Source organism: Rattus norvegicus, chromosome 2 (assembly GCF_021556685.1).
Source record: "Rattus norvegicus strain SHRSP/BbbUtx chromosome 2, alternate assembly SHRSP_T2T, whole genome shotgun sequence".
In the NCBI taxonomy this organism is placed as follows: domain Eukaryota; kingdom Metazoa; phylum Chordata; class Mammalia; order Rodentia; family Muridae; genus Rattus; species Rattus norvegicus.
This window is the reverse complement of record NC_141535.1, coordinates 184,772,679-184,797,780: the sequence shown is the minus strand read 5'-3', so window position 1 is coordinate 184,797,780 and position 25,102 is coordinate 184,772,679. Positions and strand designations below refer to the sequence as shown.

Here is a 25,102-nt window from a genome sequence, read left to right as displayed (position 1 = left end):
ATTCCTCAAATCTGTGAATGACTTCCCCAACCTCTATTAAGTGTGTGTCCCTGAGGTCACATCTTCAGGCACCCTCTTTTGCTGTGCATTCTCTCCAACAGAGATAATCCTCACCCCCAGTGACAATGACTGTGTGTGGCACTCAACCAGAATCCAAGTGTCCAACTGAGGTCTTTCTGCTGAACTTGGGCCCCACCTAGATCATGATTTGTTGGGTATGTCCATTTTATTTTTAGTATGTATTCACCACTATAGCCTTTGCTCCCTGCACTCAGAAGGCAGAGGCAAGTGGATCTCTGTGAGTTCAAAGCCAGCCTGGTCTATATAGTGGGTTCCAGGCCAGTCAAGGCTACATAGTGAGACTATCTCAAAACACCTAATTAGATGAAAACAGGAAATTTGCCCTTCCTGTTGGCCATGGTGGCACAGGACAGGTTGAGAAGGAGAACCCGTGCAGGAACTTCATATCCACAAGCACAGCCTTAAATTCTGTGTGTGGGAAAACAGACAGACTGACCTGTGACCTGTGCAGCCACGGCCAGACACAAAGCTAAAAGACACCAGCAGGCTCTGTAGCATCAGGATAGATGGAAAGACCGGTGCTGGCTACACCGAGGGCAGACAATCCTGGAGAAAGCTCTGAAGGAGCTGAGTTGGGAAAAGACACAATTCTCAGAGGCATCGAAACAACCCAAGCATTGGGATCTAGGACCAGGGTTTCAGCAACACAGGTCAGCATACATGGCAGGTTTCATTGGAACCAGAGAACCAAAGAGGCAGTGTGCTGGCTCCAACAGACGTACGACAAGTTGTTTCTGGCAAATAAACTCAATCCAAAAGGCCAATAAACTTTTTTTCAAAGAAATGTAATAAATGAATAAAAACAGGAAGTTTGGTTTTTAAAAAAAAACAAAAACAAAAAAACCCCAGAGTCTCACTCTGTCCTGCTGGCCCGGGCTCACTATGCATTTGTCCCTATGGCCATGCTGATCTCATATTCAGAGCAACCCTCCCTCAGCATTCAGAATGCTAATCATACATTTGTGAGCCACTGCTCCCAGCAGAAGCCTGTCTCCTGTCCTCTTTATCCCCAGCACTCGGTTATAATGTCTGGCAAGCAGTAAGCAGAGGAATGAGTAAATGCATCAAAGATTGAAAGGAACATGGTGGGGTGGGGTAGATTAAAAGCTGTGCACTGGGGGTTGGGGATTTAGCTCAGTGGTAGAGCGCTTGCCTAGGAAGCGCAAGGCCCTGGGTTCGGTCCCCAGCCCCGAAAAAAAGAACCAAAAAAAAAAAAAAAAAAAAAAAAAAAAAAAAGCTGTGCACTGGCTCCAGCCCTGTCAAGCTTAGGTCTCTCATGATTGATGAGAGAATGACCCGAACCACGCCGAACCTGAGCTGGCCACGGACCAGCCACTGTCGGATGCCACTCTTAGTATATGGTAAGCTCCGGGCTCAGTCTCCAGCCATGGGTTTAAGGCTAGCCTGAGCTACGTACAAACAAGCAAAAACCAAATGCTCGGTTCTACTTGTTGTTCCATCTGCTGCCCTCCTGCGGCATATTTAATAAAGTCCTTCACTTTAAAAACCTAAAAACAAGTGCTGGGCGGTGTCTTACACCTTTAATCCCAACGCTTGGAAGACAGAGGCAAATTGTTCTCTGTGAGTTTGAGGTCAGCCTGGTCTACAAAGCCAGGGCTACAGAGAAACCCTGCCTTGACAAAACCAAAACCAAAATAATAATAATAATAATAATAATAATAATAATAATAATAATAAACAAAGGGATATCATAATTTAACTTTGTTTTTGAGACTGGATCTCACTATGTATCCCTGGCTGGCCTTGAATTCTCCAAGTAGACCAGGCTAGTCTTAAACTCACAATCAACCTACCTCTACCTCTGGAATTCAGAGATATAGGCCTGAGCCACCACACCAGGCTATCGTCAACTTTGAAAACCTTCTTTGTCTGCATGTGTGTCTGTGAATTTAGTTTTTGAGAGATTTTCATTCCATCCATGGCCCAGGTTGATCCCTCTCAGCAATTCTCCTGCCTCAGTCTCCTGAGTGCTGGCCTTTCAGGCTCAGCCTCTGTGAATGCTGGGATGCTGGGATTACAGACATAACTGAACCGCAACGCTTAGACATTTCTCTTTGAAGCAGGGTGGGCCATGTAGTCCAAGCTGCCTGGAACACACTAAGGAGCTGGGACGGCAGATACTCTTTCTCTACAGCCAAAGTGCTGGCAGCGTGGGCTGCATCACCAGGCTTCTTTAATTTACTTGAGGGAGCGTAAAATCACCCAGGAACACAGGAAGAGCACAAAGCCTACAATATCTGTAATTAATACCATTTGGTCCTCTTGTCCATGGCCAAAACATTTCTCCTCTCCTCGCCTCTCCTCTCCCCTCCCCTCCCCTCCCTTCCTCTCCTCTCCCCTCCCCTCCCCTCCTATCCTCTCCTCTCCTCTCCCCTCCTCCTCTTCTCCTCTCCTCCCCTCCTCTCCTCTCCCCTCCTCTCCCCTCCCCTCCCCTCCTCTCCTCGACTCTCCTCTCCCCTCCCCTCCCTTCCCCTCCCCTCCTCTCCTCTCCTCTCCCCTCCCCTCCTCTCCTCTCCTCTCCCCTCCTCCTCTTCTCCTCCCCTCCCCTCCCCTCCCCTCCCCTCCTCTCCTCGACTCTCCTCTCCCCTCCCCTCCCTTCCCCTCCCCTCCTCTCCTCTCCTCTCCCCTCCCCTCCCCTCCTCTCCTCTCCCCTCCCCTCCCCTCCTCTCCTCTCCCCTCCCCTCCTCCTCTTCTCCTGTCCTCCCCTCCCTTCCCCTCCCCTCCTCTCCTCTCCTCTCCCCTCCCCTCCCCTCCCTTCCCCTCCCCTCCTCTCCTCGACTCTCCTCTCCCCTCCCCTCCCCTCCCTTCCCCTCCCCTCCTCTCCTCTCCTCTCCCCTCCCCTCCTCTCCTCTCCTCTCCCCTCCTCCTCTTCTCCTCCCCTCCCCTCCCCTCCCCTCCCCTCCTCTCCTGGACTCTCCTCTCCCCTCCCCTCCCCTCCCTTCCCCTCCCCTCCTCTCCTCTCCTCTCCCCTCCCCTCCCCTCCTATCCTCTCCTCTCCTCTCCCCTCCTCCTCTTCTCCTCTCCTCCCCTCCTCTCCTCTCCCCTCCTCTCCACTCCCCTCCCCTCCTCTCCTCGACTCTCCTCTCCCCTCCCCTCCCCTCCCTTCCCCTCCCCTCCTCTCCTCTCCTCTCCCCTCCCCTCCTCTCCTCTCCTCTCCCCTCCTCCTCTTCTCCTCCCCTCCCCTCCTCTCCCCTCCCCTCCCCTCCCCTCCTCTCCTCGACTCTCCTCTCCCCTCCCCTCCCTTCCCCTCCCCTCCTCTCCTCTCCCCTCCCCTCCCCTCCTCTCCTCTCCCCTCCCCTCCTCCTCTTCTCCTGTCCTCCCCTCCCTTCCCCTCCCCTCCTCTCCTCTCCTCTCCCCTCCCCTCCCCTCCCTTCCCCTCCCCTCCTCTCCTCTCCTCTCCCCTCCCCTCCCCTCCTCTCCTCGCCTCTCCTCGACTCTCCTCTCCCCTCCCCTCCCCTCCCTTCCCCTCCCCTCCTCTCCTCTCCTCTCCCCTCCCCTCCTCTCCTCTCCTCTCCCCTCCTCCTCTTCTCCTCCCCTCCCCTCCCCTCCCCTCCCCTCCTCTCCTGGACTCTCCTCTCCCCTCCCCTCCCTTCCCCTCCCCTCCTCTCCTCTCCCCTCCCCTCCCCTCCTCTCCTCTCCCCTCCCCTCCCCTCCCCTCCTCTCCTCTCCCCTCCCCTCCTCCTCTTCTCCTGTCCTCCCCTCCCTTCCCCTCCCCTCCTCTCCTCGCCTCTCCTCGACTCTCCTCTCCCCTCCCCTCCCCTCCCTTCCCCTCCCCTCCCCTCCCCTCGCTTCCCCTCCCCTCCCCTCCCCTCCCTTCCCCTCCCCTCCTCGACTCTCCTCTCCCCTCCCCTCCCCTCCCTTCCCCTCCCCTCCCCTCCTCTCCCCTCCCCTCCTCTCCCCTCCCCTCCTCTCCCCTCCCCTCCTCTCCCCTCCCCTCCTCTCCTCTCCTCTCCCCTCCCCTTTCCTCCTCTCCTCTCCTCTCCCCTCCCTTCCCTTCCCCTCCTCCTCTTCTCCTCTCCTCTCTTCCTATCCCTCCCCTCCCTTTCCCTCCTCTTCAAGATGGGGTTTCTTTCTAGTCCTGAAATTCCCTCTGTAGACCAGGGTAGACTCAAACTCAGACATCTGCCTACCCTTGCCTCCTGAGTGCTGGGATTAAGGGCACAGGCCACCACGGCCCCGCCTAAAACATTAGTTTTCAATTGTTTACATGTTTATTTCCCTGGTCTTCCTCACTAACATTGTTATTAATGTTTTGTTTCTTTTTAAAATTAGTTTTATTTATGTATTTTATGTGTATGGGTGTTTTGTCTGTATGTATATCTGTGTACCACATGCCTGCCCGGTGCCCTCAGAGGTGCCGTGGGATTGGAGTAACAGAGGATTGTGGGCTGCAGTGCTGGGAGGAGCAGTCAGTGCTCCTAACTATTGACCCATCTCTCCAGCCTGTTCTGTTCTGAAAGCTCCTCATTCCTTCTGAGAGTCTACTGATAATTATATAGTAGTTCACATACTGGTACTCACTAGTACTGGGTATTCGTTAAGAGAGGGGCTCAGGACAGAACTCAATGGAAGAACATTTGCCTAGCACACATAGGCCCTGCAAGGTACACATAAGGTTTCCCAGCAAGAGAAAAAAGGTGGAGCTGTGGTGAGTTCAGTGCCCGTCTGACAAAGTGAGACACTGTCTGGAAAAAAAAAAAAAGTCAAGCCTTTCCCATGAGAACACTGTCACATGACATAACTGTTATCTTTATACCATTTCCTCCCTATCTTGATTCATTCTGTCTGAGTGTATGTGTGTGTGTGTATGTGTGTATGTGTGTATATGTGTAAGTATATGTATGTGTATGTGTGTATGTGTGTATGTATGTGTGTATGTCTGTGTGTGTGTATGTATGTGTGTTTGTCTCTGTGTGTGTGTATGTCTGTGTGTCTGTGTGTGTATGTATGTGTATGTATGTGTGTATTTGTATGTATGTTTATGTATGTATGTGTGTTTGTATGTATGTGTATGTGTGTATGTATGTGTGTATGTGTGTTTGTATGTATATGTATGTATGTGTGTTTGTATGTATGTGTGTATGTATGTATATGTGTGTTTGTATGTATGTGTGTATGTGTGTATATGTGTGTTTGTATGTATATGTATGTATGTGTGTTTGTATGTATATCTATGTATGTGTGTATGTATATGTGTGTTTGTATGTATGTGTGTGTTTGTATGTATGTTTATGTATGTATGTGTGTTTGTATGTATGTGTATGTGTGTATGTGTGTTTGTATGTATATGTATGTATGTGTGTTTGTATGTATGTGTGTATGTATGTATATGTGTGTTTGTATGTATGTGTGTGTATGTATGTATGTGTGTTTGTATGTATATGTATGTATGTGTGTTTGTATGTATATCTATGTATGTGTGTATGTATATGTGTGTTTGTATGTATGTGTGTATGTGTGTATGTGTGTTTGTATGTATGTGTATGTATGTATGTGTTTGTATGTATGTGTGTATGTGTGTATGTATGTATGTATGTATGTATGTATGTATGTGTGTGTGTGTGTGTTCATCTGTGTGCAGGTACATGTGTAGAGTCCAGAGGTTCCCCCCAGGTTTCTCTCCTGAACTCTAACTCATAGAGATCCATCTGCCTCTGCTGCCAGGTGCTGGGATTAAAGGTCTGTGCTACCACACCTAGGTTACCCTTTTTTTTTCAGACATGGTCTCTCCTTGTCCTGGAGCTAAGTGAGCAAGTCTGTCTAGCCAGTGAGCCACAGGGAATTCCTCTCTCTGCTTCCCTAGTGCTGTGGAATCTAAGTGTATACTAGCTGGCTTGTTTTGTTTTGTTTTGTTTTTCAAGGCAGGGTTTCTCCATGTAGTCTTGGCTGTCCTGGAACTTACTCTATAGAGCAGGCTGGCCTCAAATTCATAGAGAGCCTCCTGCCTCTGCCCCTGAGTGTAGGGATTAAAGGTGTGGCCACCACTGCCCAATCCCCAGGTTTTTTCTTTTAAATATTGGTTCTGGGGATTGGACTCAGTTTACCTGGCAAGCAGTTTACTAAACTGAACTCACCAATGGCCCCTTATATCCTGTGCATTTTGAACTTAGTCTTTCAGGAAGCATTTACTGAGCAGGATAAAGCATGGGTGTCTTCATGGTTCACAATTTACCAGTTAAGAAAGTCACACGTAGCTAGGTAGTGGTGGCACACACCACCCAGCACTCAGGAGGCAGAGGCAGAGGCAGATGGATCTTTGAGTTTGAGGCCAGCCTGGTCTACAGAGTGAGATTCAGGACAACCAGGGTTACACAGAGAAACCTTGTCACTCCCCCTCCAAAAAAATAACCCAAATGATGATGATGATGTCACACACTACAATAGGAGAGGTATGGGACTGGGGAGGCAGCTTGATCGGTAAAGTGCTTGCTGTACAGACTGAATGAATCCAGAGCCCCAGCTCCCACCAGAAGTCACACGTCACAGTGGTATGTGTGTTGTGGGTTCAGCAGAACCTCGGGGGCTCATTGGCCAGCAGGTCTAGCAAAACAGGTGACTCTCAGCTTCAGTAGAAGACCCAGCCTCAAAAAGCAAGTTGGAGAGCAACTCAGGAGGCCACTCAGCAGCACTCTGGCCACCACACTTGCTGGCGCACACACCAACAGGGAGGAGTGCAGGGCCAGAGACTGTAACACAGTCTAATGGACTTTAAAGAACAAAAGATAGCCCAAGGATGGGCACTCCAGTCTGGTGTGGTAGCACACACCTGTAATCCCAGAATTCACCGAGAAGGCAGAGGCAGGGTAATCTGCTGTAAGAGTGAGGCCTGCTGGTCTACACAACATTCCAGAAAACCAGGGCGACTCAGAAACAAGGGAACTAAGATTTTTTATCTGAAACCTAAATGATGAGTAGGAACTCATGGAGCAGGGAAGAGGCACAGGCTGGAAATTGAAGAGAGTTCCAGGCAGAGGAGACAGAGTGTGAGGACCTTAGCGCAGAGGAAGAGGCAGCAGGAAGAAGACCCCACAGTGTACACCAGAGGAAGCTAAAATACCAACATGGCTAAGCATTGCAAGAAGAGATAAGCTGTGTGTGGTTGTGGTGTGTGACAAAACTTTCCCTGGGGAGACATAACATTCACGCCTATTCACCCCAGCTAGGAAGTCCACCAAAGTCCAACTTGGTGAACCAATGAGTTTTATTAGGGTTACTTATAGGAGCAGAAATGGCACAAGGACAAATGCATCACTGAAGCCCACCCCAGCAAAAGCTGGGAACCTGGAGCACGTTGCAGGGTGGGGAGTGTTGGCCCAGTTGCCTTAGCTGTTCTAAACCTCTCCCAGGCAGCTCAGAGCCCAGCTCAACTGAGAGTCTTTGCAGCTCAGACTCCTTTTGTTTAAGAACCACCCTTTTGTTGCTTTCTGTGGTAGCGAAAATCTGGTTAATTTCAGGGAGTTCCTGAAGCTACTTTGAGTTGTTTGCTGAAGGAGCTTCCTACTGGATGGAATGTTTCAGTCTTCAGAGGAAACTGTTACACAGCAGATGGCAAGGCAGACCTCCTGTCTGAGCTCAAGGCAAGCTGGGCTACAAAGAGAGACCTGTCTCAAAGAATTAAAAACAAGGGTTGGGGATTTAGCGCTTGTCTAGGAAGCGCAAGGCCCTGGGTTCGGTCCCCAGCTCCGAAAAAAAAAAAGAACCAAAAAAAAAAAGAATTAAAAACAAAAATAAAAGACAGACCAGAGATATCCAGAGGTTCAGTTGGTAAGCTACGCCAGCCTGATGACTGGGGTTGGATTGCCAGAACCTAAAAAAGTTGGAAGGAGAGAAGCATACAGCTGCCTTCTGACTGCCACTACATGCCAGCTGTGGCACATGCCCAAACATAATCACACGTCAGGCACACTAAGAAATAATAAAAAGACAAAAAAGGACGAGTCAAGGCTACAGAGGTGAATAGAGTGGGCAGCTGAATCATGAGTTAAAAACCTTTTACGGTGGGGGTTGGGGATTTAGCTCAGTGGTAGAGTAAGCTTGCCTAGCAAGTGCAAGGCCCTGGGTTCGGTCCCCAGCTCCTAAAAAAAGAAAAGAAAAAAAAAAACCTTTTACGGTTGGAATGTAAAGAGAATTACTTAATTAATTGATTAATTAATTAATGGGGGTTTTAAGTTGACCAAGTGGCCAGTGCCTTTAATCCCAGCACTCAGCACCTCAGCATGGAGGAGGCAGAGGCAGGTGGATCTCTGTGAGTTCCAGGACAGCCAGGACTACACAGAGACCCTGTCTTGGGGAAAAAAAAAAAAAAACCACACGCACACAAACCACTCCCCCAAGAACTTTTTACTGTTTCCACCCCACATCCCTTTTCTCTATCCCCCTGGCAACACTGGGAATAAGTATCCCTAAGGCCTGGAAAACACCAGGCAACATGAGCTCCAGCACTCAGTTACTTCCCTGGGTTTTGTTTTCCAGTCACAAGTATCACTAAAATGCCCCACAACCTCTAATTCATATTGCACTTCAGGTAGGCCTTGAACTTGCCACCTTCTGGCCTGCCCTCCCTTCCTGAGAAGCTGGGATTACTGGCTTGTATCACCAGGGTCTGTCTAGTCATCTTATTCTTGTTTCTACCTAGATTATACATACTTCATGAAGATGACGACATATACGTGTAATTCCAATGCTCAGGCAGTTTTACACGTTAGGAGCCCTGGGCAGGAGCTGTCTCACACCCACCAGGGAGATGGCTCAGTTGGCGAAGCACTTGCCACTAAAAGTATGGTGACTTGAATCTGGGTCCTCAGTACCACAGGCTTGGTGTTGGGGATGCAAACCCAGGAGAATTATGGAATTAGGTAAGCAGACAGTCTGGATATTCAGTGAGCTCCACGTTCTGTGAGACACAAAGGTGGAGGGGCTGGATATGGCTCAGCCATTAAGAGCATTTCCTCCCAAGCTGGGTGGTGGTGACACACAACATAATCCCAGCACTTCAGAGGTAGAGGCAGGCAGATCTTTGTGAGTTCAAAGGCAGCCTGGTCTGCAGAGTGAGTTCAAGGACTACACACAGGAACCCTGTCTAGAAAGCCCAACCCAACCAACCTAACAAAGAAACCCCACTTAGTGTGTATGGTTGTCTTGTCTGCATGCCCATTTGTGCGTTCGGTGTCTGAAGAGGCCAGAAGAGGGTGTGAGACTGTCTGGAACTAGAGTTCCAGGTGGTTGTTAGCCACCACAAAGGTGCCCAGACTCAAACCTGGTTCCTCTGGGAGAGCAACAAGAGCTCTTGACTTCTCAGGCGTCCCTCCAGCCCCTTGTTTTGTTTGGAGACAGGGTCTCACTGTGTGACATTGGCTGGCCTGGAACTCCCGGAGATCTGCCTGCCTCTGCTTCCCGAGTGCCACGATGGCATGCATGCACCATCACACACCAGTCTAAGGTCTGTTCTTCATGTGTATTTGTCTGTTTATATGTGCCTATGCTTGTGGGTGGCCATGGTGGCAGGAAGAGGGTGTTGGGTCCTCTGGGGCTGGAGTTACAAACAGCTGTAACCATAAGAACCATAAGAAGTGCTTTCAATTACTGTCCCGCCATGACCTCTGCCTTTCTCCTCCAAATTCACATGCATGTGTGTGCACATGTGTATGCATGTGTGTGCACATGTGTATGCATGTGTGTGCACACATTCACATGTGTGTGCTAGTGTGTGTGTGAGTGTGTATAGCTGGCCTTTTTGCTACTTTTTGGGCACTTTTTCCTTCACCCTCTTCCACCCCCTTTCCACACTTTCACCCTCAACTGTGTGTGTGCATATGTGAGTCAAATGTCTTCCTCCAACTCACATCTTTTTTTTTTTTTTTTTTTTTTGGTTCTTTTTTTTTCGGAGCTGGGGACCGAACCCAGGGCCTTGCGCTTCCTAGGTAAGCGCTCTACCACTGAGCTAAATCCCCAGCCCCCAACTCACATCTTTTAAAATTATTATTATTGGGTTGGGGATTTAGCTCAGTAGTAGAGCGCTTGCCTAGCAAGCACAAGGCCCTGGGTTCGGTCCCCAGCTCTGAAAAAAGGAAAAGAAAAAAAAATTATTATTTTTTTTTTACCTTATATCCTGTCCACTCCTCCCACAATCCCTCCATTTTAATGTTTTTGAGACAAATCTCTCACTGAATCTGGAGCTCATTGAATCTCTCACGGAATCTGAATCTATTTTGCTAGACTGGCCTGCAACTGGGCCCCTCCTGTCTCTACTTCCTGTGTGTTCTGCCTTGCCTGCCTGGTGTTTTAGCTACGTGCTACGTGTGGATCAAACTTAGGTGTTCACATGGATGGTAGACATCTTATAGAGTGACTGCTGAGTCCTCATTTCCATGGGTTTTTTTTTTTGTTTTTTTTTTTTCTTTTTTTCGGAGCTGGGGACCGAACCCAGGGCCTTGCGCTTGCTAGGCAAGCGCTCTACCACTGAGCTAAATCCCCAACCCCCATTTCCATGTTTTTTAAATTCATTTATTTATTATATAAATTCACTTATTATATAAGTACACTGTAGCTGTCTTCAGACACACCAGATGAGGGCATCAGATCCCATTACAGATGGTTGTGAGCCACCATGTGGTTGCTGGGAATTGAACTCAGGACCTCTGGAAGGACAGTCAGTGCTCTTAACCTCCAAGCCATCTCTCTGGCCCCTCCATGGTTTTTTTTTCTTTTTTCTTTTTTCTTTTTTCTTTTTTTTTTTTTTCGGAGCTGGGGACCGAACCCAGGGCCTTGCGGTTGCTAGGCAAGCGCTCTACCACTGAGCTAAATCCCCAACCCCCACTCCATGGTTTTTTATTTAAGAAAAAAAAAATCTAGCAGGGAGGTGGTGGCACACAGCTTTAATCCCAGCACTCAGGAGGCAGAGGCAGGTGGATCTCTGTGGGTCCAAGGCCAGCCTGGGCTACAGAGTGAGTTCCAGGAGATAGGTTCTCAGAATCATTCAGCATTTACTATGCACACCAGCCTGGCCTTGAACTCACAGAGACCTGCCTCCCCAGGGCTGGGTCTAAGAGTGTGGTGCTTTTTTGTTGGTTGATATGGGAAGCCTGGCTCACTGTGGGCACCTGGGCTGGTGGCCCTGGGTGCCACTCGGAAAGAAGCTGAGAAAGTAATGGGATAAGCATTGTGCTTTCTATGACCTCTGCACCAGTTCCTGCCCTGACTTCCTTTCAGTGATGGATTGGATATGGAAGTGAAGGCAAAAGAAACCCTTTTCTCCCCAAGAATGGTGTTTCATCATGGGAACAGAAACTCTGAGACAGACCAGTGAGACTTTGGTTCCTCAAATGACATCAGAAATTGTCCTCTGGGCTACACACACACACACACACACACACACACACACACACACACACGCATACATACACGCACATAAAAATATGTTTTTAAAGATTTTATTGTTTATATGTACGTTATGTATGTGTACTCCACATGTGTGTAGGTATCCAAGGAGACCAGAGGTATTTTTTTTAATATTATTTATATGTGAGTACATTGTAACTGTCTTCACACACACCAGAAGAGGGCATCAGATCTCATTACAGATGGTTGTGAGCCACCATCTGTTGCTGGGATTTGAACTCAGGACCTCTGAAGAGCAGTCAGTGCTTTTAACCTCTGAGCCATCTCTCCAGCCTGACCAGAGGTATTAGACCCACTGGAACTAACTAGTGGTTATGAACCACCAGATATAGGTGCTGGAAATAAAACTCAGGACATCTGGAAGATCAAGTCACTGAGCCATCTCTCTGGTGGACCCCAGAACAGTTTTTAAATTGTTGAATCCCAAGGCCTCTTTTCGGGTTCTCATCCCGAGCTGAAGAAAGCTATATAATTAGCTCCTTTTAAAGATTTGTGTCTCTCTGCACCCTAGTGTATGTTTGTGGACTGTGTTTATGCAGATGACTCTGGAGGCCAGAAGAGAACACTGGAATTCCTGGAGCTGGAGTGATAGGTGGTTGTTTTTCCAAGAGTTTCACTATGCAGCCCTGGCTGGCCTGGAGCTCACTCTGTAGACCAGACTGATCTTGAACTCAGAGATCCGCCTGTCTCTGCCTCCAGAGTGCCGGGACTAAAGGTGTAGTTTTGCCTCACTGGAGATGGCCTTCATTTTCCAGGCCCTTCACAACTATTAAACGCTGTACTTGGTCCTCTAGCGTTTTGGCTCGATGCTGACACCTACTGGTCATGTATGGCTCAGCAGCCCCCAACCTTGGCACCTACCCCCTGCCGGTATTGGGGCAGTTCTATGCTAATCTTACCTTCCAGGACCTGAAGACGCTTGTGTAATGCTGTTCTACTACACCACTCGATGATCTTCCATACTTTCCTCACTGACTTCCACATTAAAAATCTGGACTCTGCAGGGTTCTCAGTACCACAAGAATATTAGGCAGCAAGAAAGAAGCAGACCGTTTAGGTGGAGGTGTGCAATCTGTCCTTGCCACCTCAGAGTCGGTGCTTCCTATAGAATTCCATTCCTTTTGACCTTTGTCTTATTTCTAGGCTGCTCTTGGGACACTGGACTTCTTGGTGACAGTGGTGATGAACCGGAGGTGGAGAGTAGGTAGGCGGGGCTTGGGGTGGGGCTAGACCAAAGGGCCTCTAAGGAGCTTCTCCTTTCTGCTAGCTCTCAGACACATCCAAAGCAAGACCGGCACCCAGCGCACAGCAGGTGAGACTGACAATGGCAGGGGGCGGGTTTCGGGGAGACACTGATGAGATAGCCAACCTCTTCACCCTCACCTTTCTTTCTGTTTTGTGAAACTCTCGCTCGTAGAATTCTTGGGTCTCCCCTCTCTCCCCAGAACCATTTTAGTGTATTCAGTGGATGGGCAAGGTTATCTGAGAGGGAGACCGGGGTTGGGATGGGGGTTGAGCCTAGAGCTGAGGCATGGAGGTGCACATGGGGTATGAGTAGAGATTTACAGATCTAAAGTATCTTCGGCCATGGGAGTACAGTGACCCAAAGTGAAAGCTTAGCTAGACTAGAGGTTCACGGAGATCATGTAGAGGCTGGGACAAAAAGAGTGAGTGACATAGCTACCCTGAGAGGACTGGGGACCTAGTTGGAGATATCGGGGCAACAGAGAGCTGGGTAAGAAGAAGGCAAGTCGAGAAGGAAAGCGGGCTCCTGTGGACAATTACCTCCACTGAGGAGGGCAGGACCGTCTGCAGGGCAAGGCAGAAACAAATCAAGATGGCAGGCTCCCATTGGAGTGATTGAGTTGTGGGAGAGAGCCCCCTGGCTCTCCTCCCTCTGCGAGGACTCCTGTTTTCATTTGAGGGAGAGGGTGAGGTTGCTCCTCATTGCGGTCACGGCCACATCCTGCAGAGCCGGGGAGGGGGAAGTAAGAAGCAAAACAACCAGAAGAAGCATAGTCAAGGACCATGGCGAGAAGACCCTGTCCTTAGGCACAGGATATACCCCCAGGAAGGCCTCAGCTCGGCCTAGTCAGCCTGAGACCACTACTGCTGCCCCAGCCACCCTCGGTGGGCCGGGACTGTCAGCACTCCTTGTCGGAGAGGGACTTTGGAGGGATTATTTGACTTGTAGCCTATTTTTTCTCACTACTTGTTATTTATTATGTATATGTGTGAGTAGAGGCCAGAGGTGTTGGGACTCCCTGGAGCTAGAGTTATACGTGATGGTGGGCCATCTGTTTGTGAGCCTGGCCATCTCTCCAGCTCCTTGAAGCCTGTTTTCATCATTTCCTAGGCCAAGCTGCTTAAGATCTCTATGCCTTGCCTAGAGGTGGTGGTGCACGCCTTTAATCCCATCACTTAAGAGGCAGAGGCAGGCAGACCTCAGTTGGAGGCTAGCCTGGTCTACAGAGCGAGTTCCAGGACAGCCAGGGTTACGCGGAGAGACCCTGTATTGAAAAGGACAAGAATAGCAACAAAAAAGAGTTCCTTTAACCTGGAGATTTCTCACTGTAACATAGGGCTGTTACCCTTATGAAGTTGGTAAACCGAGGCAGTTCGTATCAAGCACTTGGCACACAACTTCGTTCTCAACCCAAAAAAAAAGTCAAGTGTTCTATTTAGGAATCGGAGGCTTTATATCTCTCACTTTTCTTAAGACTTTATGGTTCCTCCACTGACATAAGCTTTGGATCTGTATAGCCTCCCGCCCTAAGACTTCAGTTATGCCCACACTCCTCCAGCCAGGGCTCTCCCTGCTCCTCCGGGCTGTTTGGAGACACAGATGACTTGTTTACAGCACTAATAGGAAAAAGCAGAAGCAAGGCCTACAGGAAGGGGCCCAGGGGAGCAGGAAGACAAAGCAGGCAGAGCAGTAAAGAAGAGGAAAATCCTTTCTCTCCTTTTCTCTAACTCCTCCCATTGCCTCTTTTAGTCACAGACCACATAGGGTCACCTAGCACCATGGAGTCCTTCAGCTCAAAGAGTCTGGCACTACAAGCGGAGAAGAAGCTGCTGAGTAAAATGGCTGGTCGGTCCGTGGCGCATCTCTTTATCGATGAGACTAGCAGCGAGGTGCTAGACGAGCTTTACCGCGTCTCCAAAGAATACACGCACAGCCGGTCCAAGGCACAACGGGTGATCAAAGACCTCATCAAGGTGGCCGTCAAGGTGGCGGTGCTGCACCGCAGTGGCTGCTTTAGCCCTGGGGAGCTGGCTCTGGCTACACGATTTCGCCAGAAGCTGCGGCAGGGTGCGATGACTGCACTTAGCTTTGGTGAGGTGGACTTCACCTTTGAGGCTGCTGTGCTAGCAGGTCTGCTCATCGAGTGCCGGGAGATTCTGCTGGAGCTGGTGGAGCACCACCTCACACCCAAGTCACATGACCGCATCAGACACGTGTTTGATCACTACTCTGACCCTGACCTGCTGACTGCCCTCTACGGGCCCGACTTCACTCAGCACCTTGACAAGATCTGTGATGGGCTCCGGAAGCTTCTAGACGAGGGGAAGCTCTGAGGCTCCTGAGCTCAGCACACTGGACTTTGGCAAAATGACTGACCGGGAAACGACACTTCGGGCTTTCTAACCCGCACAAATGCTTTTCAATCCCCTGGCTTCATTCTCTCCCAAGAGTGCTATTGACACCGAGGCCACCCCCACCCCCAAACTGCTGGTGGAATAAAGTAAGACTGAGCTGAGTGAGGCGGCTCTCCCATCCAGTTCCAGTAAAGGAAACAGCTGACTGAAGAAGAAGTGAAACTCCGATCCGCCTCTCCCAGGATGGCTGCACAGAACAGGGGATCCTCCTTCTCCACAAACCCAAGGAAGGGGACACTAAAGGCCAGACCAGGAAGGTGGCCATCGGAGACCTCCTGGATCTCCTCCAGTTGGAGGCAGCACTTGGACACACACAGATGCTGTGTTTCAGAGCTTCTAGAAGGAGCTGAGGGAAGGGAGGCACAGGGGAAATAAAACCACTGAAACATGCACAGGGCTCACTGTTTAATCTCTCAAGCTCCACACTCAGGCTAAACAGAGGAGAGGTCTAGAAACAACACTTATCTCATGAGCCCCACTCCTCAACAGGCGACGGCAGACTCCCAGTGCCTGTTTCTTCACTTAAGGAACCAAAGACAAACTGATTACAGCTAAATAAGAAGTGAGGAGCAAGGCAGAGGCAGGCTAGGGTGTGTAACAAAGACACTTGTGCAACTGTCCTCCTAGGAACCCCAGAGCATCTTCCTCTCCTCAGCCCCTCCACACACTGAGGAGAGGAGAGGGAAGAAGGGTGCTCACTCAGCCAGGAGGTGTAAAAAGTATCGGGGAGTTACTTAGCCCCTACCCTTTAGCTTGGTCTGCCACTCTGTGGTGAGCTTCCTGACTCTGGCCTCCGTAACATGCTTCACTGGGAGAGGCGAGCAGACAGCCGACTCCACTTACATTCTGGGTCTCCCTGTCCTCAGTGATATGGAAATCCCAGCCCCCCTCACTTAAGAGGAGAAAAGAGTTAGATAGAGCAAATAAATATTACTTCAACATAGCACCAAATAAATTAGGTAAGATCATTGGAGATAGGGGAGGGGTCTCTGCTTCACTGTGTAAGGCCAGGGAATGGTGAAAGGGACAGCAAGGGCATAAAAGAGCCTTTGAATCTAAAGGATAACTCTAGATTCAGCCCAAGAAATGCTCCCACCCCTTACGCTTGCCAAAAAGTGTACCCCGCTGAGGAAATCCTGACAAAGAGGCTGGGCAAGATGGCTGGAGAGGAGTGAGGCAGGCTGGGAGCACTGCTCTTGAGCCTCACCTCAGACTCCTCCTCCTTGAGCTGTTCCTTAAACATTCTGCTGCGCTCATCAGTTCTGGGGACATCAGAGTTTGAAGATTTCATCTTCCTGGTCCCGCAGTGTCTGGGTTCGAGACGTCCGGGTGAGTGGCACAGGACCCAGGACTGCTCGCTGCTGCATCCGAGGGGAGCTGGGGTAGAGACCTGTATCCTCCTCAGGTACCCTGAGGATGAGGGAAGGGCAAAAGAGCAACAAATCAGGGCAAGAACCTGAGAATGGACCAAGTGAGTAGTTGTGGGTGGGCGGGGGCTGCCTTCCTTGCTTCACTTGTTGGATGGAGTCTCAGTATCTTCTGGAAACCTTACTCCTAATGCTTCTTCACAGTCTACACTAGTGAGGACAGAGAATTTGCAGAACCTCTTTTCCCATGGCCTCACCCAGTTCCACATGCCGCTGGCTCTGTTCACACGTTGGGACCACGTGGGAGGACAGCATCACTTACCTCTTCAGGCCCTTCGGTTGTTCATTAGTCTGTGACCAGCTAAAAGAAGGGGGCTATGCAGGGAGTTAGAGAGCAGCTGGAGGGAGACTCACCCACTTTCCCCTTTCCTCAGCTTCTGGGCAGCAGCCTTCTTCGACAGGCTGATCTGTGAGTCAAGCTTCTTAAGGAAATCAGAGGCAGAAAGGTCATGGCTGGGTGTGGAGGTTCCCTGGTGAGGTGGGAGGCCTGTGCCTTTGGGCTGACTCGAGGCTGACCCTTGATTTTTCCTCTTCCCTGAAGATGAACCAATCTCATCCTTACTCGGGCGAACCTCTTCCTCTCCATCATTTTCCTCCTCCTCAGAATCTAAACCATTAAACAGGTCTCTGGGCTCTGTCAGGATGGGGATGTAGAGCGTTTTCTTCAGGAAGATGGAGTCGTTAGTATAAAGGCGGTTTGTACGTTTAATCTGCTCCATCTTAAAAAAAAAAATCAGCCAAGATTAATGTCTGACAGTAAGATCCACCAATCTCATATAGCGTCTCAAGCTGTTTTCCTTTTTTACTATATAGGCCAGGCTACTCTCAAAACATCTCTGGCTTAGTATCCCAGACTTTTATTATTGGTGTGTGTGGTTGGAGACCTGTTTACATAGGGGTAGAACCTGGAGGCTGTTACATGTGTGTAGCAAGCACTTTTATTAACTGGATTACCAAATGGGCCCTCTTCCTAGGCCACCACCTCACACTTTTTAAGTAACTGTACAATTTTACTTGACCCCATAAAAACTCGGTAAAATATAGAGTTGACAATAGTCTTGTTTTATAATCTTCATACTTTAGTCTCAGGACACTTTCACATTTCTAGAAATTATGGAGGTGGGGGCTGAAGAAACGGCTCAGTGGTTAAGAGCACTGACTGCTCTTCCAGAGGTCCTGAGTTCAAATCCCAGCAACCACATGGTGGCTCACAACCATCTGTAATGGAGATCTGATGCCTTCTTCTAGTGTGACTGAAGACAGTGACAGTCTGAAACTCCAGTTCCAGGTGGTCTTTTGACCTCTATGGGCACCAGGCACCCTCGTGGCACATGGACACACACGCAAACAAACCGCTAAAGGTAAATGTTAAATAAAAAAAATTTTTTTTAAAGATTTATTTATTTATTTATTTTATATGAGTACACTGTAGCTGTCTTCAGACACACCAGAAGAGGGCATCAGATCTCATTACAGATGGTTGTGAGCCACCATGTGGTTGCTGGGATTTGAACTCAGGACCTTTGGAAGAACAGTCAGTGTTCTTAACCACTGAGCCATCTCTCCAGTCCTAAATAAAATTTTAAAATAGCTAAGCCAAATAGTATGGTAGTGCTTTTTTTGTTTGTTTGTTTGTTTGTTTGAGACAGGGTTTCTCTATGTAGCTCTGGATGTCTTTGAACTCACTCTGTAAACCAGGATGGCCTCAAATTCAGAGGTCCTCCTGCCTCTGCCTTCCCTGACCCCCTCACCCCGAACCCAGTGCTGGGATTAAAGGCATGTGCTACCACTCCAGCTAATAGTGCACATCTCTACTCCAGCACTTGGAAAGCAGAGACAGACAGGCAGTTCTCTGAGTGTGACCTTAGCTAATAATAAAATAAATGCATAAATCTTGGTGGTTCCGGAGTAGCTCCATGGTACAGCGCTTGCCTAGTGTGCAGTCCTAGGCTGGACCCTCACAGACCTCCAAGGATGAGTAAACAAACACCTCACGTCTGTTCTCTCATACTTGTGCCCACCAATGCCACAGGTACCTGTCCTTCCTCTTTCATGGCCACACATCTTTCTCTTGCTGTCTAGGGAAAGGACTCTATTAACCCTCTAGCTGGCTTAGCAACCTCCGACGGCTCCTCACTAAATCCAAGCGAGGATTCAAATACTGTGTCTATTTAGCCCCCACAGGAAGTGTCTAGCCTTGTCTCTCTTCTGCATTCTACCACTGAACTACACTTTCGACTCATGTTCTCTAGGTCTTGTTATAGGTGGAGCTGGCCTGGAATTCTGCATCCCTTTGACTCAGTGTCTTAAGGGCTAACATCAGAGCCTGGCTTTCAGACTGTTTTTGGAAGACAGGGTTTCTCTGTGTAGCCCTGGCTGTGCTGAAATGCACTCTGTAGACCAGGCTGGCCTTGAACTCAGAGATCCCATCTCTACCTCGAGAGTGCTGGGATTAAAGGGTCGGACTTCCATGTCCTGACAGCGTTCAGTCATCTTTTAAACTCCCCCGTGACTGAGACTATGCCCAGGGTTTAGAGGCATAAAGTTGAAACTATTTCAGCTCTTAAAGAGCTTGTAGACTTCTGGAAGACAAGGATACAAACAACTGGGTTAAATAGATTTGTATGGAGCACAGAAGGAAAGTTTCTAGGTCTTCAAGGCCCATGGTGATGGCAGTCCTAAAACCTGGACCCCAGAGTGTGGTTGTCACATTCCTAATCTCAGAGTCATGATGCAAGAACACCAGAAGTTCTAGGCCAGCTTGGGCTACACAGTGAATTACTGACTAGAAACTGCACCCTTCTCCCCCTAAAAAACCACAGATAATCTCCACTCCCACTTCCAAGCAAAAACCAATAGTTTTGGATCTCCCGCCCCTTGTGAATGTTCTTTATAGCAGTGTTTCTTCTCTGCTCCTCATGAGAATTTAAATTACACGAGCACATCAACCAACAGGTGTGCTTTGCTTTAAGTAGAGCAGCATGGGAATTTGTCTAAGTCCAACATTTGTTTGTATGTGGTAAAACAGGATATAGACAGGAAGGCTGCAACTTTAACGGAAGATATTTGTATGTCCATCAAACCTCTCCTAGGTCTGACCTGAAATACTTGAGATATGTAGAAGGCACTTGTTTTGTTTCTCTACATAAAGAGAGCAGAGCCCTGGTGTGGAAATAAGAACTACAGAAGGCGCCTTAGGAGCTCTACTAAAAGTCAGCTCTTCTTTACTTCTGTAAATTTAGATTTAGTCACTCTCATTATTTTTCCCCCTGCTTGGCTAATAGCATGGGCTTTAGAGTCAGACAGACCTTTCTTCTGACACTCAAGTGATTTGACCTTGATCAAACTGGTTTATCAGTCTTAAGTTGATAGGGGCACAAGGTCTGGTTAATGGCTGAAAGCCCCGCCCCCACTCACCCACCTTCACGGGAGCTGCTCCTCCCACTGGGATAGCTGGGCAGATCTGGCCCAATAGTACTACACAAAGATGTGAAAGCAAAATAAGAAAAAAACAGGCCATAATATAATTTGGGTAATGTCAGAGGTGGTTGCTTAGCGGGCCACCCACTTTCTCCTGGGGACTACCTCAATCCTGGAAGACTCACCGTCACCCCGTATTTGAGTGCTAATCCAGCCAGGGTGTCTCCAGGCTCCAATTGATGCTCCAGGCGTCTTTCCCTCACTGGGGAGCAGGATGATTGTACCAGGCTTCCATAAGAACGAGCACGGCTCCCACGTAGCAGCCCTGACCCTCCGAGGGGAGGCTGTCTAGAGGGCGAAGCCATCTCCTCACTTCCAAGATCTAGGGTCACAACTGAGGAAAGCCCAGCTAAGTGACCAACAGTGACGGCTGAACCCAGAGAATGGATATTCAGAAAATTCTTTTTCTCTTTTCTCTTCAGTCTCCCGACTCTCGAGAGACTACATTCGTCCTCCTCCTCTCGATGCTTCTTACGGAGCTCGGAATTACAGTTCGTATCTTAAGAAGTCTTCCAGGCCGGTTACATTTCTTCTTCCTCAAGCCCCTTACCCATAAATATCTTCCCTGAGTTGTCAGTCGCTGACCCCGTGGACTTTCGACGCCCCCTCCCCAACTCCTCGCAAGCCTGATCTCTGACCTTTGAACCCTAGACACCCTCATTAACACTCTTCCCTCAGTGTGTCCCTACATCCAACAGTCAGGACGCCGGGAGCCCCCACATCCTCTCTGTTCCAAATAAAACCCACCCCAGGTAGGTTGTGGCTGAGGAGGACGAGCCTGAGGACTACAAGTTTGCAATATAGAGTCCACTGAGATCCCCCGAAGCCTCCCTCCACCTCAGGAGGGTCCCACCCTGAAATTCCGGCTCCACGTACAGGATCTTGGGTCTCCAAACACCTGGATCCTTCGAGATGCGAGGACCTGTGTCCAGGTGAGCGGTGTTCTCTCCAAAAAAATTAAAAAATAAAATAGATAACCAAAAGACTTCATTTCCCAAAAGGCACAGCGTCCAGGCAGTATCATAGGAAATACAGATCCCCTCAGGGCGCTGGAGGCGGGTCTTCCGGCTTGCGCGATGCATGCGTGGAAAAGCATCCCCGGAAGTACAGACTCAGAAAGAAACCGGAAGCAGAGAAGGCGATAGTGTACTCTTCCTACGGTGGCCTAAAGGAGCAGCGAAGTAGGCGTAGAATTTATCATATTCTCATAGTCGCGATGTCTTTTAAGAGGGAAGGGGACGACTGGAGTCAGCTCAATGTGCTCAAAGTAAGCCCTAGTGAGAGTCACCTGATCACCTTCAGCCGCCCTGTTGCTTTGGTTTGTTGCTTTGGCGACATCTAGGGGAGGGTGTTAGGGGACCAGAACTGAGAGGTGACCCCATTTTCTACCCTATGATCTGCATGGCCCCGTGCCATTTGACTCCTCTGTATTATTTAATATCCATCCGTTCCTCTCATTCATTTCTTCTATCCTGCTTCCTGCAGAAACGAAGAGTTGGAGACTTGCTAGCTAGTTACATCCCCGAGGATGAGGCGCTGATGCTGCGGGATGGACGGTGAGAGCGAAGAGTGGATCAAGCCTGGGGATTCGGGGATCAGAGGCTCAACAAACTTTTGTTACTAAGGAGTTCAGGAGTATAATAGTATTCTTTGGCTGGAAGTGAAGGGGTGGAGATTGGGAAACCTGGGAGTTGGAGGAGTGCTATGACAGAAGTAGGATCTACTCACCATAGCAAGTACACCGCGACTGCAGGCTGGAACACAAAACACACGCGCACACGCACACACACTTATAATTCACTTTTCTTGTTTCCCTAGCTTTGCTTGTGCCATCTGCCCCCATCGACCAGTACTGGACACCCTGGCCATGCTGACAGCTCACCGTGCAGGCAAGAAGCATCTATCCAGTAAGTTAAGAGAAGTAGGGAGGGCGGGAGATAGAGAATGAACTCTTGACATTTTGGCAAAATCTTTTCATTCTCCCTTGCTTTTCTTCTTCCTAGGTCTGAAGCTTTTCTATGGAAAAAAGCAGTCAGGCAAGGGAACAGAGCAAAATCCACGACCGCAGAACGAACTGAAGACAGAAAGCAAAACTGAGGTGAGGGCATCAGTGTTGTTTAGACGGGGCTATACTGCACGCAACAGGCATGAGGGGCCATTTGCTTCTGACAGCTTTGACTCACTCTCTTCTCTCATTGTCAGGCTCCTTTGCTAACCCAGACTCGAATAATCACCCAGAATGCTCTACACAGAGCTCCCCACTATAACAGCTGCTGCCGGAGGAAGCACAGGTCAGTGGAATGAGAAAGCCAGGAGTGGAAAAGGGTAGAAGCAAATAGATGACTTTAAAGTTATTACTCTGCAAACTGTCTTCTGAGAAATACTAATCTTGTGGAAATTTTTTTTTAATGACAGTTAATGATTTTAAAATAAAACTTTAGGAAATGGAATATTGTAGCATAATCCTACTTAAAAATAGTAACATTAAGGGTTGGTGAGAGAACTCAGTGTTTAGGAACATAAGGGGCTCTTCAGAGGTCCTGAGTTCAATTCTCAGCAACCACACAGTGGCTCACAACCATCCATAAAGGGATCCGATGCCCTCTTCTGGTGTGAGGATGTACATACAGACAAAGCACTCATATTTAAAAATGCATAAATAAATACATTTTTATAAAAAGAGGGGGCTGGAGAGATGGCTTAGTGGTTAAGAACACTGACTGCTCTTCCAGAGGTCCTGAGTTCAAATTCCAGCAACCACATGGTGGCTCACAACCATCTGTAATGAGATCTCATGTCCCCTTCTGGTGTGTCTAAAGACAGCTACAGTAGACTTATATATAATAAATAAATAAATCTTTAAAAAAAAAAAAAACTAGTAACATTAGCAGGGAATGGTGGATGGTAGTACACTTTTTTGTTCCTTTGTTACTGAGACAGGGTCTCTCTTTGTTGCCCTGGCTATCCTGGAACCCTGCTATTTAGACCAGGCTGGCCTAAATTCAGAGATCTGCCTGTCTCTGCTCCTCAAATGTTGGGATTGAAGGTGAGCAGTTCCATGCCTAGCTTTGGAAAGTCTTAATACAAAAACTTAGAACTGTATTAGTCAGGTTCTCTAAAGTCACAGAATGTATAGAATGTCTCTCTATAGTGAGGGAATTTATTGTGGTGACTTACAGTCTACATTCCAACTATCCCAAAAAAGGGTAGCTGTGGATGGGAAGTCCAAGACCCTAGGAGTTGCTCAGTCCCATGAGGCTAGTTGTTTCAGCTGGTCTGCTGTGGACGTAGATTCCAACAGATGTGCTGGCAAGTCAGTGCAAGCAGGTGAAGAAGAGTGAGTCTTCCTACTTCCAACGTCCTTATGTAGACCTCCGACAGAAGGTGTGGCTCAGATGACGGTGTGGACCACCACTCCTGGATCTGGGACTTGCTTTGTTCCAGGCTGACCTTGAACTCAGAGGTCTCCTGGCCCGTCTCCTGGGATTAAATGCCTGTACTACCTTGCCTGGGCCTAAGCTTTTCATGGCCACTGTGGCTCAAGATCTCCATGCCAATATCCAGATCAGATACTTGTGTCTTCCAACCTCAAGATCTGGATCACAGATGTGCCCTCCAATTCTGGATTGTAGTTCATTCCGGACATTCTCAACTTGACAACCAGGAATAGTCATTACAAACTATTAAGCTAGTTTTTCCTTAAATTCCTTTTTTCCCTTTTATTTTTTATTTTATGTGCATTGGTGTTTTTACTGTATGTATGTCTGTGAGAGGATGTCAAAGGTGAAGTTTAAGATACTTGTGTGTTGCCATGTGGGTGCTGGGAATTGAACCCAGGTCCTCTGGAAGAACAATAGCCAGTGCTCTTAACCATTGAGCCATCTCTCTGGCCCCAGCTTTTCTCAAGTTCCTAATTTCAAGGTCTTACATATGTAGAATATTTAAGATCTTAAGGAACTGGAGCCAGCCAGTGGTGATACACTTGGGTGGTAATCCCAGCACTTGGAAGGCAGAGGCAGGTGGATCTCTGAGTTTGAGGCCAGCTTGGCCTACATAGTGAGTTCCAGATCAGCCAGGGCATCACAGAAAAACACTGTCTCAAATATCAAGCAAATAAACAAAAGTCGTAAGGAAATCATTTCAAGCACTGCTCTTCTGGCCTGAGGAGCATGGGGAAGCTGCTGCTCTCCTTCACTCGGTTTTACAGGCTTTGGTTCTTTTCGGCCCAGACCAGAAGCCCCTGCTCCCTCTGTCTCCAGTTCCTCTGTGCCAACTCCAGAGGCCGAACTCCAGAGTGCAAAGATCAGTAAGGAGCCTGAGCCTAGGCAGAGATCAGACGCCAAAAAGTCACCAGCTCTTTCCACCTCTGCACCCATGAGTCCCACAAAACGTCGAGTCTTGAACCACTACCTTACCCTCCGAAGGTGAGTGCTGGATCACATTCCTCTGGTTTCCCTGTTTTTCCCTCTGACCTGCCTGTTTTCAGACCAATCCAACGGCTTTTTTCTTATCACCAGTAACTTTTTAAAAAATTGTATTTGTTTATTTATTTATGTAGGGGCACACTTATGTAAGTCCGAGTGCAAATTGCAGGGGTCGGGTCTTTCTACCCTGTAGGTTCCTGGGATGGAACTCTGTTCCGTGAAGCTTTTTCATGAACCTCTTCCCTGACCAGTGCTCTTTTCTCTCCTATTTGCAGCTCTGGATGGGTCCCAGATGGACGAGGCCGATGGGTAAAAGATGAAAACGTTGAGTTTGACTCTGATGAGGAAGAGCCCCCTGACCTCCCCTTGGACTGATAACCCCTATTTGTTCTACAAATAAACTGCTGTGGGTCCTGGGAGTGTGCTGACCGCCGAGGCCACTTCCTCCTTCCGTCTTAGGATTTCAAGTCTGCTCCTCAGGCTGGCCACTCCTTCCCTACAAGGTACATGACTCCCCATACTTCTGGCCCCTCCCCCACCTTCTCTCAGACTCTTGCCAAGTGTCAGCTGCATCCAGCCCGGTGCCCTATTAATAAGTCTGTCAGAAAGAGG

At 48.7% G+C, this 25,102-nt stretch overlaps 3 protein-coding genes across 6 annotated transcripts; 2 read left to right on the top strand and 1 right to left on the bottom strand.

Moving 5' to 3' along the window:
- Positions 1 to 15,551, top strand: Tnfaip8l2 (TNF alpha induced protein 8 like 2). Of its 2 annotated transcripts, none has more exons than XM_087624087.1 (3): positions 1 to 215; positions 12,643 to 12,703; positions 14,495 to 15,549. In XM_087624087.1, exons 1-3 carry the CDS (start codon positions 204 to 206, stop codon positions 15,076 to 15,078), a joined length of 657 nt encoding a protein of 218 aa, XP_087480213.1. In that variant the 5' UTR covers positions 1 to 203; the 3' UTR covers positions 15,079 to 15,549. The 2 variants fall into 2 exon arrangements, with proteins under 2 accessions (XP_087480213.1, NP_001014061.1); NM_001014039.1 differs by having other exon boundaries at positions 56 to 215; positions 12,643 to 12,811; positions 14,495 to 15,551.
- On the bottom strand, positions 11,516 to 21,129 carry Lysmd1 (LysM domain containing 1). Of its 2 annotated transcripts, XR_015668056.1 has the most exons (4): positions 20,192 to 21,129; positions 16,941 to 17,305; positions 16,367 to 16,569; positions 11,516 to 13,465 (listed from the first exon to the last, which is right to left on the bottom strand). XR_015668056.1 is itself a non-coding variant. In NM_001024302.2 (3 exon segments), coding segments are annotated over 3 exon segments (684 nt in total). In that variant the 5' UTR covers positions 20,372 to 20,849; the 3' UTR covers positions 15,548 to 16,430.
- Positions 20,105 to 25,102, top strand: Scnm1 (sodium channel modifier 1). 2 transcript variants are annotated; one of them, XM_087624085.1, is made up of 7 exons: positions 20,105 to 20,998; positions 21,552 to 21,622; positions 21,885 to 21,973; positions 22,070 to 22,164; positions 22,269 to 22,357; positions 24,296 to 24,490; positions 24,766 to 24,909. In XM_087624085.1, the coding sequence occupies exons 2-7, from the start codon at positions 21,606 to 21,608 to the stop codon at positions 24,863 to 24,865; spliced, it is 585 nt and encodes a 194-aa protein (XP_087480211.1). In that variant the 5' UTR covers positions 20,105 to 20,998; positions 21,552 to 21,605; the 3' UTR covers positions 24,866 to 24,909. The 2 variants fall into 2 exon arrangements, with proteins under 2 accessions (XP_087480211.1, NP_001101166.1); NM_001107696.1 differs by lacking the exon at positions 20,105 to 20,998 and adding an exon at positions 21,172 to 21,333 and having other exon boundaries at positions 24,766 to 25,102.

What these genes read in the sequence shown, in the direction of transcription:
- Tnfaip8l2 (XM_087624087.1), top strand. An exon ending in GAACCGGAGGTGGAGAGTAG is followed by an intron (nt 12,704 to 14,494) that starts GTAGGCGGGGCT and finishes TGCCTCTTTTAG; the next exon opens with TCACAGACCACATAGGGTCA.
- Scnm1 (NM_001107696.1), top strand. Translation starts at nt 21,283, where the DNA reads ATGTCTTTTAAGAGGGAAGGGGACGACTGGAGTCAGCTCAATGTGCTC. An exon ending in GTCAGCTCAATGTGCTCAAA is followed by an intron (nt 21,334 to 21,551) that starts GTAAGCCCTAGT and finishes TGCTTCCTGCAG; the next exon opens with AAACGAAGAGTTGGAGACTT. An exon ending in CTGATGCTGCGGGATGGACG is followed by an intron (nt 21,623 to 21,884) that starts GTGAGAGCGAAG and finishes TTGTTTCCCTAG; the next exon opens with CTTTGCTTGTGCCATCTGCC.